This window comes from Cydia amplana, chromosome 2, assembly GCF_948474715.1.
Source record: "Cydia amplana chromosome 2, ilCydAmpl1.1, whole genome shotgun sequence".
NCBI classification, from domain to species: domain Eukaryota; kingdom Metazoa; phylum Arthropoda; class Insecta; order Lepidoptera; family Tortricidae; genus Cydia; species Cydia amplana.
This window is the reverse complement of record NC_086070.1, coordinates 22,546,239-22,562,397: the sequence shown is the minus strand read 5'-3', so window position 1 is coordinate 22,562,397 and position 16,159 is coordinate 22,546,239. Positions and strand designations below refer to the sequence as shown.

The 16,159-nt window shown below is 36.4% G+C and overlaps 2 protein-coding genes across 6 annotated transcripts; one reads left to right on the top strand and one right to left on the bottom strand.

Moving 5' to 3' along the window:
* Positions 1 to 260: 260 nt before the first annotated feature.
* On the bottom strand, positions 261 to 5,228 carry LOC134662218 (uncharacterized). The gene is made up of 2 exons (XM_063518485.1): positions 5,007 to 5,228; positions 261 to 888 (listed from the first exon to the last, which is right to left on the bottom strand). Exons 1-2 carry the CDS (start codon positions 5,143 to 5,145, stop codon positions 332 to 334), a joined length of 696 nt encoding a protein of 231 aa, XP_063374555.1. The 5' UTR covers positions 5,146 to 5,228; the 3' UTR covers positions 261 to 331.
* Positions 5,229 to 5,658: 430 nt separating this feature from the next.
* LOC134660226 (receptor expression-enhancing protein 6) lies at positions 5,659 to 14,913 on the top strand. Of its 5 annotated transcripts, none has more exons than XR_010097859.1 (6): positions 5,659 to 5,874; positions 5,943 to 6,175; positions 11,006 to 11,129; positions 11,544 to 11,631; positions 13,508 to 13,549; positions 14,868 to 14,913. XR_010097859.1 is itself a non-coding variant. In XM_063515954.1 (6 exons), exons 1-4 carry the CDS (start codon positions 5,745 to 5,747, stop codon positions 12,202 to 12,204), a joined length of 579 nt encoding a protein of 192 aa, XP_063372024.1. In that variant the 5' UTR covers positions 5,659 to 5,744; the 3' UTR covers positions 12,205 to 12,211; positions 13,508 to 13,549; positions 14,868 to 14,913. The 5 variants fall into 5 exon arrangements, 4 of the variants coding, with proteins under 4 accessions (XP_063372024.1, XP_063372055.1, XP_063372034.1 ...); XM_063515954.1 differs by lacking the exon at positions 11,544 to 11,631 and adding an exon at positions 12,113 to 12,211; XM_063515985.1 differs by lacking the exon at positions 11,544 to 11,631.
* Positions 14,914 to 16,159: the final 1,246 nt, after the last annotated feature.

Genomic DNA, 16,159 nt, shown 5'->3' with positions numbered 1-16,159 from the left:
TAACCAATTTGCAATCTTGGTAAGTATATTTAGGTGGTTTATGCCCTATGCCAATCAGCGTCATGGTAGCTAACAACATACAAACATAATCGTAATATACAATCTAAGGTTCCATTCTTTCATTAAATTGTAGGTATAATACCACAAATAACATAGTTGAATTATATTAATATCTAAGTTACGTAATCATTTGGGTCATATCACTTACAGGTAGTTCTTTACTTTTATTTATGTAGATACCTGTACTAAAAATATATTCCCTGTGACATACTATCAGTTTGTTATTTAATTTACGTTTATTATTTAATCGATTTGAAAAGAGTTTTTCTCATCATTCTAAGCATTTTAGTTCTTCTTCCATCATTATCTTCGCAATCTTCATTTTTACGCTTATCTGCCTCTTCAAAGGCATCCTCTTAACAGTCTTTGCATACCCTAAAAATATCAGCTCTATGTCATCGAATTCATGCACATCTCGGTTATTTTGACTTTTCAGATTTACATTTGGGTCGGAATGTATACGTTTCTTTTTCCAATTAGGTTGTTCTATCACACATTCTAAATTATCTGAATCAGATCCAAAATTGTTTGCGTCTTTTCTCTTATTTTTTGTAGGTTGTTTGCTATTATATTCAGTAGTTTCAAAGTCTGACCCAAAGTTCGTGTGATCCGCTTCCTCCAGCTTAATATTAAGTATATTTTCAGAATATTCTTTCGTATTGTGATCAACTTCTGTATTTGAACGAATGTGCGGCCGTAGGAATTCCAAATACTTAGACCATTGCCAATATTTGTAAGATGAAACTGATTTCGAGTCATCGGTCTGCGCCCTTATATGTTTCTTGTAACAATCTCTTAGGTTTTTCCACTTTACCTTCAGAACGTGTACTGGAACAAAATGATAAGAAGAATAATTAAGTACTTAATGTAAAATTTGAACTGAGAGAGAGTGTGGATGAAAAATAATAAAATAAAATAAAGTGGAAAATAAAGTGGAAAAACATATACATAAACATAGACATAGAAAAACTTTATTTAACATCACATTCATGGTACATTTGAACATACAAGCATACCCACTACTTGCGTGATAAATGTCCGCAAATTAATTTTGCCACCAGAGCACAGAATAACTAATAGTACTACCGTACAGAAAATTCACTCCTTCACAACAGTCAGATTTAGGTATAAAATTATACCCATATCGCCGCCTGCAAGCAAAATTGAAACTTATAACCGCGCACGAACCGTGAATCTCCTTTGCGCGCCGCAGTTTATGACCGAGCTGTGAGTGTCGGCACGTGATTATCACTTGACAAGTTTTTATACCTATACCCACTGATTTATTATTTTTAAGATAAATATGTAGGAATTACAAACGTTGATTATGTAAACATACATTTTTTATCCGGAGATAGTATGTCTGATTCTCACGGAAGTAAGTTTCGAAGCTATTGTGTATTTTCAATTTTGCGCGAGCGCCACGTGACACGACTATCGTGCACGTCGAGCGGCAGCCCACTGCCATACGCCTGTCTATTGGGCGCGCCGGCCAAATGTACCTAAACTGCGGAGTGACACCCCCCTGACCAGAGTCAGAAACTATTAGTTTGTCAAAGGACTGTCTCATTTCAAACATAGACATAGAGAATCATACGTGACCATACTATCTTTGTCTGACACTAGTACTAGCATCCAAAAGAAAAGGATGAGTATAGTTTTTTTGTTGTTATTTAACTGACAAATTGGTTTGACCAACTATAGCTAGAAATCCTTTGAAACAGCATATCAATAAGTAGGTACCAAGGGTAGCCATCAAGGTTTTTGTCAAAAGGAGAAACGGTATTACTTGTTAACGATTACGGAGAAGGCGCAAATTTTTCGAAGGTAGAAGTAGGCACCTACTTAGGCGGCACTGCAAAAAAAACATATTTAGAGTTAGACAAAGACTGCAACGATTTTGACAGGACACTATGTGCAAGTGTTATTTATATTTATACGTTATAATTTCATAGGGCCCGGCCACATGTCAGCGGTGCGGCGCCGCTTTGACGATTGACGTTTAAAATAAAACTTGCAGTCTGGGTTACCAAAACCGCTGCAGACTTATCTTGGTCTAACACTACAGTCGGAGTACCAATAATTGATTCTTGATAGTTATAATTTCGTGAGGTGACAAGCACAAGTCACTAAGTACCACCACAGGGCGGACACGCCATACATCGAAAATCATTGGCGTTTATATGTGTGAACGGCACGTCTGTACACGCGTCATTGTGTGAGTAAGTCGCTTAGGGCCATATATGGTAGTATCACAGAATAACTAATAGTACTACCGTACAGAAAATTCACTCCTTCACAACAGTCAGATTTAGGTATAAAATTATACCTATATCGCCGCCTGGAAGCAAAATTGAAACTTATAACCGCGCACGAACCGTGAATCTCCTTTGCGCGCCGCAGTTTATGACCGAGCTGTGAGTGTCGGCACGTGGTTATCACTTGACAAGTTTTTATACCTATACCCACTGATTTATTATTTTTAAGATAAATATGTAGGAATTACAAACGTTGATTATGTAAACATACATTTTTTATCCGGAGATAGTATGTCTGATTCTCACGGAAGTAAGTTTCGAAGCCATTGTGTATTTTCAATTTTGCGCGAGCGCCACGTGACACGACTATCGTGCACGTCGAGCGGCAGCCCACTGCCATACGCCTGTCTATTGGGCGCGCCGGCCAAATGTACCTAAACTGCGGAGTGACACCCCCCTGGTAGTATTTCTGAATCTTAGGGCTGAATCTCGTGCGGCGCGCGGGGAGGCCGGCCGAAGTGACACGACGAGCCGCCCGCTGCATTGGATAATTCAACCGAAATATGTTAACTAATGTTTAAGTTTAATTACGCTCCAATTGTTTTGTTACGCCATTATTATATTTACTTACGTTATTGTTGATACCTATTGATACCTCCAGGAAAAATTCAATAGGTATGTATTAATAACAGAGATTGAATAACAAAATAAATCAAAAATCTAACCCTAAATGAGCCCTAAATTAACCCTAAGTTGGATCTCCATAATATAAATAAATAAATCAATAAAAACGCGAATATTCCGAGCATAAATTCTTTTTTGTGAAAAGAGTGTAAACTAAAAATAAAACATTTACAAGTAATATCTGTGTAGGTATTTACATTAAAATGTTAACTTAACAATGTTCCTAAATTCAACGAACAAAAAATCGGTAGGCGTGTATGTATGTGACGTTCGATATTATTACCTATTATTATACAAAAGTTTAGCCTTATACACATTTCGTGTATTTTAAATTGAAAAACTTGATTACTTATTTCTAAAATAACACACACACACACAGGGTACACTCGGTACTCGTACATAGCGCAATAGACCGGCATTTTGAAATTTGAACGTTCCGTCCGTCATCGCGTCGCTAACCGAACTGAGCGCGCGGCTAAAACTCTGCTAACTGATGTCGAGAGGCGAGGTAATCCGAGTCGGGGCGGGGCGGTGCGTGTCCGTTCTGTATGATAATACTGTTACTTATTCTGTGGTATCACTACAAGTTCATAGCCATAGTGAACCATATTAGTACGAAAAGAAGGTTGATTTTTGTTTAAATATTTTGTAGTAATTATAGTGACTTTTGCTTGTCACCTCACCTGACGATTTGATCCTATATAGTTTGTCAAAGGACTGTCTCATTTCAAACATAGATAGAGATATCATACTTTCTTTGTCTTACACTAGTACTAGCGCCCAAAAGAAAAGGATGCGTACCTATAGTTTTTTTTGGTTCTTATTTACTGACAAATTGGTTGACCAACTATACATGAAGCTAAGAGTCTAAGACCTACCGTTTAATTTAACTATTCATACCTACGTATGAAGGGCCAGTTTATAACTGTCAAAAACCAATGAGGTTGGCAACTATCAAACAAATATTTTCATAGATGGCACCAGCATAGGTTTTACCAATCACTAGTTTTGTTCTATGAAATTTGGATTTGGCTAACATCCAGGCCACACAATTCCAAAATAAAACAAGAATTTGGCACTATTAACAGGACTGACAGGTAAAACCTACGCTGGCGCCATCTGTAAAATAGGTAGGTACCTAAGCTGGCGCCATATGTAAAATACTTCGACCGGCTAAACTCCTTTGTCAAAAAACTAATCACAGGTACCTGGGGGCCTACCGCGAAAACCGAATTTCGCAAATTGCGGGGATCTTTTCATTCTCTTTTACTCTCATTAATACATAATTAGAGTGACAGAGAAAAATGCCCGTCGATTTTCGCGGTTATAGCCCTGAGGGCCTCGCAAACACCAAAATTCGCAAATTAAAGTCGTCTTTCTCTGTCACTCTAATTACGCCTTAACCTTTTGGACGCCAATGACGGATATATCAGCTCCGCAGGTCCAACGCCAAAGACGGATTAATCAGTCACATAACACAGAGCAACATAGACCTACGTGCACATGCATAAAGTTCAATTTCAGTTTTGACACTTCGGTGACGTGGCGTCCGACTGACAGCTTTTATGTTTTATTTGACACGGCGTCGAAAATGTTAATTGGAGTAAAAGCACAGAATAAATAATAGTACATACTAAGTACAGAAGACTCACTCTCTAACAAAACGCGTCTGTTACGATCAGCACAGATATGGCCGCTAGGTGGCGACAGCGCCACGCGCGGCTTATGGCTTTCCCCAAAATTGGGGCGGAACGGATGTACTTTTAGCTACCTGTAGCAAAGCGACGAAATCGCGGAGTGAGCCACGCCTGGTAAAAGAGAAAGATGCCCGCAATATTATTAACTGATAATTCGTACTTACACCTTATTGCGAGAACATAAGGTCTACCGATGTTCAGATAAGAATATTGCTGTTAGTACAATACATGTACAATATTAATCTCAAAGGCGTTGAACAAAGAAGTTAACCAACCCTGACCAACCCCTAATTTAAAAAACACTCACCATCAAGGTCGAATGTATCAGCTATTTCTTCCCATAACGTCTCACTTAGATCTTTTCTGCATGGAACCTTATGGTCGTAAAGAACTGGATGCTGCTTTATTGTTTCGATTATTTGTTCAACTAGTACTTTATCTCCCATTTTAGTAAAACTAGCGCGATAATTCTGCAGTACGTTGATTTTTGCATGTAACTATCGCTAATCGCGGCGCGTTCGGGCGATGCGATAATGGCGATGGCGATTTTCATTTTCTACCACCTCAGCTGTCAAAAAACGACAGCGTAATGTTGCCAAAGAAATAATGGGCTAAAATTTTAATCCAGGTCAAGAAATTCTTAGTTTTCTATATAATATATTTCGGTTATAGCAATTTTTTTAAAGTAAGTGATCATCTATTAAATATTATACTATACTATATTATATTATAGAGCTGGTCAAGCAGATCTTGTCAGTAGAAAAAGGCGGCAAATTTAAAAAATGTAGGCGCGAAGGGATATCGTTCCATAGAAAATTTGAATTTTGCGCCTTTTTTTTACTGACAAGATTTGGTTGACCAGCTATACTATTTAAACACAATATCAATCACTAAATTAAACTACCAAGCCGTGATATTATTATCCCATGGCAACATTATAAAAAAAGTTAGCGACGTAGCGTCAGCCATTACTTGTCAACGAGTCGTGGCCGTGGACTGTCTGCCGGTTTTAACTCATCAACGCTTCAAACCATATATTCCAACCATGAGTGCCAAATTGCTAGAGTACAGGGAATCCATAGAACGCCAGTTGAGGGACAAAAGCAAGCCATGGACCACGACTTTCGATCAATTGGAATCGAAAACCGGCGTGAACAGACTGTACCTTTTCGTCGGTGAGCCTTTTTTTCTTTAGAGTTTATTTATATCCTTAGCGGGTTTTGACGTTCTTTCGTGTTGGCAGGTTTGGTGGTGTTCACCGGTTTATATTTAGTGTTTGGATTCGGCGCTGAGCTGATATGCAACACGATTGGTTTCGTGTACCCTGCCTATATGTCCATGAGGGCTCTGGAGTCCCCTTCGAAGGATGACGACACGAAGTGGCTGACATACTGGGTGGTGTACGCGTGCTTTTCAGTCGTGGAATACTTTTCCGACTTCATCGTGGGATGGTTCCCGCTCTATTGGTTAATAAAGGTCAGTACATTTCCATATGTCACTAATTACATTACTCATCACTTTGATGCTAAATTTATTCTTTTAAAGATTGTGCAATGTACACATGTCTACAAAATTTCAATAGTATCATGCCCAGTTTACCCTGTTAATCAATTAATCAGTACATTAATAATGCATTAGATTTTCCTGTACAGTCAAAAGAACTTATTGTTGGTAATACAATAATGTAGGCCTATGTATAACCTTTTTGGATCACAAACTTGAGTTATGGAAAAAAGTGAGGGAGAGTAATGACTTTAATTTATACTGATAAACTTCATATTTTTATAGAAATTGACATTAATTGCCACACAACATATAACTTTGTCATATAACTACTGCATTTAAGACACTAAATCATATAGTTTTATATTTAATGAAGTAAAGGTACCACTAAACACCGAACAACACAGAACCATAATTCGTAGCCACAGCAGCTTGCTACCTAGAGTCAATACTTATGTCCACCACCATTAATATTAAGTAATTAAATTTTGTGATAAGCATATTCTAATTAGTTTTAAGTATGTCTGTAACCCATTACTTGTATGCTTTGTTTAACTGTAAATGTAATGTAAGTTAATAAAAAAATAAACTAAACATGCCTGGAGTGAATATAAAACCAATCTATGTGGTGATATAATAATAGGTATAAGAACATTAGACCATAACAGACTTCCTAATAATTTATTTAAGTGGCAGGTAGCAAACCACCAGTTGATTTAAGTAATTTGAAATTATATTAATTAACTAATAGTTTTCATTCAGATAAGTCAAAAAAACGAAGACGGATCAACTTTTGCGTGTTGTTATTCTGTTCCGTTCTTCAGTTGGTTAGTAGAAATGTTGACAATATTGTATCATGCATCTAACCTAACATGCTTAGTAGTTGACCCTGTTGCAGATTTGGCCTAAGGCCCAGTAGGCCCAGGCCAATCAACAAAGGTGGCCAATCAACAAAAAAATCAGAAAGGGGCGGCTGGTATTTACACAATTTTTACATAGCCATAGAGAAATGTCTTTATTTCTCTAACCGAGAGCACAAGATATTATATAATCTCTCGAAAGAGAAATCTATAATACTGGCTGATAATAGGCTGAACGATGATGAGTAGATAGAGTCTGTATGGAAAGAGAAGAGTCGTAGAATGTACTAGATCCCATACATTTCCCGACTCTTTCCGCACAGACTATTCCTTTGTATTATTTGTAGTAGGTAGTTAATATTGTTATTTTACACATAACATTGTCCACCTGTGGATGGCGTCATTGGTTTCAAGAGTAAAGGTCAATTATTGGTCAAGATCATTATTGCATCATAAACTACCTATAATGCCTACCGTCTTTATTTATACTTTTAATTATTGAATTGGAATACAATCGGCTTTAATATGAAACAAAGAAACTTCAAATTTCAATGATTGCATTTCACTTTATTGATAACTAGCGACCCGCTCTGGCTTCGCACAGGTTAACAAATTATACATAAACCTTCCTCTTGAATCACTATCTATTAAAATAAACCGCATCAGAATCCGTTGCGTAGTTTTAAAGATCTAAGCATACATACAGACAGACAGACAGACAGACAGCGGGAAGTGACTTTGTTTTATACTATGTAGTGATTACAGTCAATCCTTATAATTAAAGGATCAGCAACACTTCTAGATTCATGCGCCCCTAGATTACAATGTCCGCGTACTATCAAATGGGCCCTACGCTTGTTTGCCACCAAAGTTCATCCTCTATTCAGATTCTATTCTAAATGCTTGGCCAACCCTTATCATTTCCAGACAATATCTGTCTTACTCACATAAGATAAAGAATTCAGTTTTGACACTGAAATATATTCTTTATCTGTTTATATTTAAGTCGTAAATTATTTAATTATCTTAACAAGTATGTACGTTACGTTTGTTAGTTTGGCCATTAGTAAATTAAATAACCATTTTGCATTTGAAACAATAGTTGTTATGATTATGAGTAGACCGTATCATATAGTCTGATAAGTATTGAATCAATATATTAATAGATATCGCTTTTTGTTGAATATCGATAACTTCGATGTAGGTATGCACTTACTTGCCGCTTATATACCTATTCACTGAATTAAAGCGGACTAACATAAGTACAGTCAGCAGCAGAAGTTGCTAAGCGGACGTGGTGTTCAAAATTACTTTGACACGCTCTTATTTTCTTAACAATAAAATCGCACCAAGATCATTTTGTACACCTGGCCCGCTTAGCTACTTCTGCTGCTGACTGTACTTATGTTAGTCCGCTTTAATTCAGTGAATAGGTATATAAGCGGCAAGTAAGTGCATACCTACATCGAAGTTATCGATATTCAACAAAAAGCGATATCTATTAATATATTGATTCAATACTTATCAGACTATATGATACGGTCTACTCATAATCATAACTACCTACAGTGTACTATTACAACTCGCACTTGTTATTGATGAGGTAATGTCAGGTAGTGACGAATACTTCACACGCCACCGCGAGTCTTTGTTCGCACGTGTGTGACGTATCCGGCGCGAGGCCGTAGCTCATCATGAATTCACTCTTATGATTGAAAACGAGTGATCCGAGTCAGTATGAACTTTGATACCGCATATCTACCGTAGAATCCTAATCCGAATGAGCAAAAAACCGGCCATTGACGGATTACAGGAGTAATTTTTTAATCTTCTAAAATTAATTAACAACCTTAATACCATGGTCTAATAAAACATGGTCTTCTCTTCCCAGAGTGTCACTTGCCTACGTCACAATAACATTGCCACTTTATTTCAACATACCATGTTACATGGGTACATTATATCTATGGTTAATAAGTTAAAATATTTCTTTATAATTTTATAATTTTCATTTATTTGTATTTTATCTTAAATTTTACAATAACACGTCACTTTTAATTATTCGTTAGCAATATCTTCCGATTCACGAAAGAAATTTCAGACGTTCGGGTAATTCTGTTTACACTACTGGCAACACAGGATAGCGCTGTCACATTTGACAATCCGCCATTTTGTCCCTGACCGTCATCTTTGTCGAACGCGTGTTAATTGTTATTTCCTTCTCGCTCAGTGTCAGCAGTCGCAGTGTTTTCCAAACTTTTCACGTCGTAAGCTTGGTAATTAATGTTTTGTTACGAAAATGGTTGGCTGTTCTATTCGGAACTGTAAGAGTAGGGGTGAAAAGGGCAGTATAGATTTGTTTTATTTTACTATGTTTCTACATGAATAACTTAAAATTAATGCCGTTAAAATAATGTTCACCGTTAGTTAAAATTCTCCCACATTTTAAAGTTTGAGAACCTGTAAACAGCATGATGACGTAGGCAAGTGACAGTTAGGTCATTCGCGAATCTCGGAAGAGAGTACCAGGCGGAGTATATTATTATACCATGCTTAATACTTAATATTAGAATTAAGGAATTTTAGGTTTAAGATTCTTTATTCTCATTAAGAATTTGACAATTCACTTAAATTACTTAACAGTCAAAAACATTTGAGTAGAGCCCATATCATGAGTCATTGACAGTGTCAAAACTGACATAAACGCTTTCGAGAACGTAATTTACTTTCTACACATCTCGCTTGCACTAATATGCGAGTATTACGAGCGAGATGCATAGAAAGTAAATTACGTTCTCGATGACGTTTATGTCAGTGCCAAACTGGTGGTAGTAGTATAGGTATACTTTTCTGCTTGACATTTTCGCAATTCATTTCGAAGGCAGTATTTGTCCGGGTAGAAACAAAATTTCGTTCGACACTATCAAATCTCTTGGGGCAGTGCGCCCGCGTCTAAACCGTCCGGATTACAGCGATTACCTGATTAGCGAGACTCTGGGTACCTACTGTACTTATACTCAACTTTGTTTAACAAATTCGCTGCCTACCACATTATATTTTATAGAATCTATATTAAATCGATAAGCCCGACTAAACATGTCTGCAAACATGTTACAACATTTTTCTAACTATAAGGTACAAGTGTTGTCTCCTGATCCTGATTGACGAGATAGAATAACGACAAGAAATAGTTGATGGACTATTCATTGAGAAGGAAGTCGATAAACAGGGTTCCATTTCGATATCGGACAGAATAGTTTCATAATTAGGTTGTGAAATGTTTAAAAATCACCTGAATCACCTCCAAAGAACTTAATCAAAATTTGCATTAGACAGGATCATCCGTTGCATGCTCAATTTACTGTACCTAATAATGTATCGGATGCTGCCAAGGTCTCTCAAATCGGAGCCACTTTATTTTATTGGCCAGATATCTAATCTGCACTATGGTGCTGCATTCTTGAATTAATTCACTATGATAGACACATCTTTCTATATTACATCTTGCCGTTTTTCCGAATGTATTAATACATAAATAAAGCTTAGTCTTGCTCATTTACACTAACTACTACTAACGCGCAGAGTTACTCCCTGCAATGGGCAATAAAGCGGTGAAAATATATATGTACCTACATAAAAACGGCATCTATTCGTATTGGTAACGTCCAGAACGCTGACGCCGATCGCCATATGTTTATTTTAGTCTATGTATGGCGGTTGGCGTCGGTACAGCCGCCATCAGATATATCGGAGCGGCCAAGGTGTTCACAATATCTGAACACGCACTCTAACGCCCTAACAATAGAGGCGTGTTCAGATATTTGTGAGCGCCTTAGCCGCACCGATATATCTGATGGCGACTGTACATGAGTGGAGCGTGTGTTTTGTGGCCGGGTCGCGGCGTTTTAACTCTAGTCTCACAACCCTTGTTTTCAATCCACAGTGCATCTTCATCATATGGTGCTACCTGCCCGGAGAGCTGAACGGCTCGCTCGTCCTCTACCACCGCATCATCCGCCCCTACTACCAGAAGCACCACTCGCAGATCGACGCCGCTGCCAGCGCAGGTAAACATAGCTATCTTACATTAACCATCATTAACCTTTGTCTATAATAGCAGACGATTTATGGTGTACACCCAACCGCTTTTGGTGGCTGAATAGACCTGTGGAATGACGCCTTAGTTCTGATTGGTTATGGGATTTTTTTGTTTTTCGATGATAACTTTTTATGATGTTGACATAAAATTGGGACAGGATAGTCCTGAACAGATTCCCAACATCCTTACAAAATTTCATAACATTTAGTTTGGTCAATAAAAAGTTATCGTTGAAAAACAAAATTTTCATGTTCAACCACAAGTTCAGCGTCGTTCCGCAGAGCGAATCAAGCTGTCTGCGAAGTTCTTTCTAATACTAAAAAAACGCAGATGAATTTAAATTGTCACACAATAGACGCTAAATCATAAATTTAATTTTCAGTTGCAAAAGCCGTAAATAAAAATGTAGATAAAGCGTTTGCGGCCATTACCAAAAAAATTGACGACCTGCATAATGACTAATGTCAAAGGTACTTGGTGCACGGTGGTGGTGGTTCTTGTGACGGTCATGTCTCATTGTTTGTATTCCATAGAAAATATAGTCACCTCACAACCCACACAGACATAATAGTGAAGACATTGGTACACATAATTTTTACGTAAATGCGATTAATTATAATCTTGGTATACCTACCTAAAGTTGGTATAACACAACACCTACAACGCACGATTAAATAAATCTCACAACAGTCAACATTTTTCTTTATAGACATCAATAGAAAACTAAAGAATCAGACATATTTTAACACATCTATTAGTTATGCTAGGACAGATAAGGTCAAGAATTGTTTAGACATCTAGGAATAATGGTATAAGTGGATTAAATTTTACAAAACCAGTAGGTAAAAGCATATTTGAATGTACTCATCATTTCCATAGCTAGTGGCACCTACCTTACGAATTTTTTTACCGTTAAAATAAATTCGTAATAAATACATAACTGTTTTTCAGAACTTCAGGACATTGTAAGGAACTTAAACAAAAACATGGACAAAACTTTCGACGCGTTCAACAAAAAAATGCAAAACCTGCATTCCGACTAAGCACAAGGTATAGCAACTTTTCGGTTCTGCTTCCAACGAGGGTTTTGTCTATGGTCTTCTATGTCTTATTTTGCAAATACATTTTCTTCTTGTCTTATGTAGCCATATTTTATAATTAGGTACATATGAGTCAAAATCCTTACAACTCCTTACTTACTTACCTTTCATTTGAGGCAATAAAAAAGATAAGTACAATCGGGGACATTCGCGGTGAACCAGTTCAGAATTTTTTTGTCACGATCCTTACGAGCGAGTTAAACTCCGCTTCCCATAGAGATTTATAACCAATTACGCTGCATTCAGAATTATTTGTCTTAATAATGAAAAGGGCAAAAGTAATAGGTAGTATTATAACTAAAACAATATGTCCACCACAAACCCTGTCCCCACTGCTTTGAGTAAGTACCTATAAAATATAAAAACCCATCCCACAAGCAAAAGGTTTACATAATGTACAGGCAGTCACTCCTTTACAGTTTTACACCATTGAACCTCATGATCACTTGTCACATGTGTTATCCTTTGGAAAAATATATATTTACATCAATTGTCCAGATAAATTTATAAAAGCGAGAAAACTAACCGGATTCAGACCAGATGCAGCGAAAAAAGTATCCGTATCGAAAACGGACGATCAGGACGATTATGAAACGGAAGTCCAAAAGTTGGTGCATGACACTAAAATCAAATTGGATAATCTGAAGAGAAAACTTATGTAACCCCCAAGACTTAGTTTGCGGTTACGTGTATGTTTTTTTTGTTTTGTTTGGTCGCCGTAGACGTAGTTGTACCATAGACGATACCCAGTTTATATTTATACTAATATTTTAGTGAAATGAACTAATAGATTTGCTTTAGTTGAGCAAGATTTCGTTTTGTGACCATGACTTCCTATAGGTATGTACAGATTAGAATTAGATGATAACGATGCCAAAAAATGCAATTGAAACAAAAGACTACCACCATCTACTTTATAACTGTTTTTTTTACAATTTTGCACCCATCTATGGTACTTTTTGTTTCCATAATAATAATTATTTATTATGGTCCCTGATGATCTAAAGTATTTTAAAAACCTTTATGATATTAATACGAATTTTTGCCCGACACTGCAGTTCTATTAATTCAGTTAGGTATCTGTTATAGAACATAGTCTGTTCTATTTTTTCACCTTTTTATATTAGAAATGAATTATTCTATTAGCAAATTAGATAATTTGTTTGTTTACTCATACTTATTTTGCAAAATCCCTATAAACTTGAACGTAACCAATGCCCCATATTAACCTGATAACTGGTTTTAGGTAAAATGGATTAAAGCAGTAAAGTTCATACAAAATTCAATGGTAAGTGAATTGATTGGAATAAAGTTGTTTTTTAGATTAGCTTAAAAACTATCTGGTCGGAAATAATAATAACTAACAACGTCCAGGACTTAAAAATACTAGTAAATAATGATAACACTGTATTATCTATTCAAATTATGCACTAGAAACTATATTTACAATAGGTATAACATAGGTACTAAGTTACGTAGCAGACTAACATAGTAATAATGTATAATTCATTATAATTGTGTATCATAACATCTGTGGACTCTAATGTACTGTACTGTAGACTCTAATGTCATTAGTACATTTTGTAGAATATAACAATATTATAATATTAACTGCGTTGCTAATGTCTTGCACTAACTCTTGGACTGACACCTGAAATAATTATTTTCTGCCAGAACTCTAGCTGTACCAAAGCTAAAGAGAAAAATATCGTATTTTCTTAGTAGCATCTCGTTTTCTACACATGTTTATAATGATGGTGAGATAATAGTACATTACATACCTAGGGAGGTGAATTCGTGAATGCCCCAGATCGCAGGTGTTTGTGGCCCAAAACGAAGGTGAGGACAATAAATATGCGATCTGGGGCTTTACGAATTACCGCCCGTGGTTTGTCTAAAGTTTTACGTCTTGCCTTGGCCAGGAAGTGAGATTTTCTCCTCGCGTAGCCCTATTTCTAATTTAGGTATGTACCTACTATTTTCTGGCCTCACTAACGTAAACGGTAACCTATTATGTACCTTTATTGAATTAATAATAAATTAGCTGTGCGCGTGATAGTGGCGCTTTCCTAGCGGCTATGGGAACATTACTTATTTTATAGATGATAGATTTTAATAGGACCTATGAAAGTTTATATTCATGATTTGTGTAAGATTGTCCTCAAAATATGTATTTATATTTATAATATTTATTCACATTTTCACCTCATTGAGGCAACTACCGACACATCACATAGGCATTAGGACACAAACGATATCATTTCACACTTGGGGACACATTTCACACAGTAACCTTTTGACTGCCAAAGGTTATAGCCGAATATCAACCTTCGTGCATTCCCCCAAGGTTCAAAGGGAACAAATATTTTGGTTTAATGTACAACACATTGTCTAACTCTAACATTTCCATTGGCATCATCATCTTCCTCGCGTTGTCCCGGCACTTTGCCACGGCTCATGGTAGCCTGGGAACTTCCCAAGAATTAGCGTAGGACTGCCATCTGACCTTCCAACCCAGAGGGCAAACTAGGCCTTATTGGGGATTAGTCCGCAATGTCCGCATTTTATTAAAAACAATTATATTCATGATATATTTATATTTACAGCCAGCCGCGCCGTCAAGGATACCATCGGGAAGACCAACTAACCGATGACCAAAAACAATATCGGGAGCAAAAAGTACAAATATAATGCACCCGCTTCATGCCGAGCTTGCAGCACAATCACGCCATTTTAATATGAAAATACATGTGTCGCACAGTCTGTCAAATTAATTATTGCTTACCTATTGACAAGGGCCGTGTCAGCTGTGCAAGAGTATTCTTAAAATATATTCCTGTATAGGTGCTTTTTTACTAACACGGCAAATATGTTGCTGCTATCAAATAACAGTCAATTCATTAGATAGTTGACGATCACGGCTTAAAAAAAAAGGAAAATACCTTAGTTTTAACCTAACAGTATTGTAACATCTGTTATCCGATTTGACAATGGTAATTCGTTTATTTTCCATTTTAAGGAAACCGTGTAATGTAAACTAGTTAAGGATTTTTTTACGATCGTAATTTTCTTCTATTTGTAACTTTTATTTAGTAGGTACCTAATTAAATCTTTAGTTGAATCTTTTCTTTTTGCCTGTAAGATCTTGATAGAACCGTTAATGTTAATCGAGGGCATATTTTTTATCGTTTCTAGATCTCATAAAGGAATTGATTTAAGTTTTCCCTGTTGTGTACACATTAAATTTTTGCTCAAGGAATGTTAGTAGAGAACAAATCTCTTTCGTTACAAAAAATGTGTTTTTAGGTTACGCAAATTTCCACATTTGACAGGCAAACTATACAAAAGATTTTTCTACATTTTGTATAAAAATTTATAGCAAGCATTTACATTATATTGTTATACTAGTTCGAAGTTATAGCTTAGGAGTTATATTTTGCCATCGATGTTATATAATTTAACAGTTTTCCACATTCCCTTGTGATCAAACACCAAGGTAGTATGCCTTTAATGATTTGGCTGTCAAAATGTAATTTTATTGTATGCACTTAAAGGGAGGAGTTTTAGTCCTGTCATTTTTCACGTAATAAAAACGAGTTCATTTACAATTTGATGTTTTATTTTTTCCTCATCCTGTGAACGTCAAGAACTTAAGGCTAGGCGGTGAGTTCTCACAATTATAGCACTGACCGGAATGCCTATCAAAACTTACCACTAGGTATATTATGTGTGTAAAAACTGTCGCAACACCAGTTTCAGTTTACGCCAGAGCTTTTTATCTTGGCCGTGGGGAGGTGTAAGTTTTATAACCTTCATGCTTGCAAAAAAGGGTAACATTTATAATGAAGATGATTCCTAGCTACTGCTACAAAATACCATTTAAGCTTGTAAGGACTAC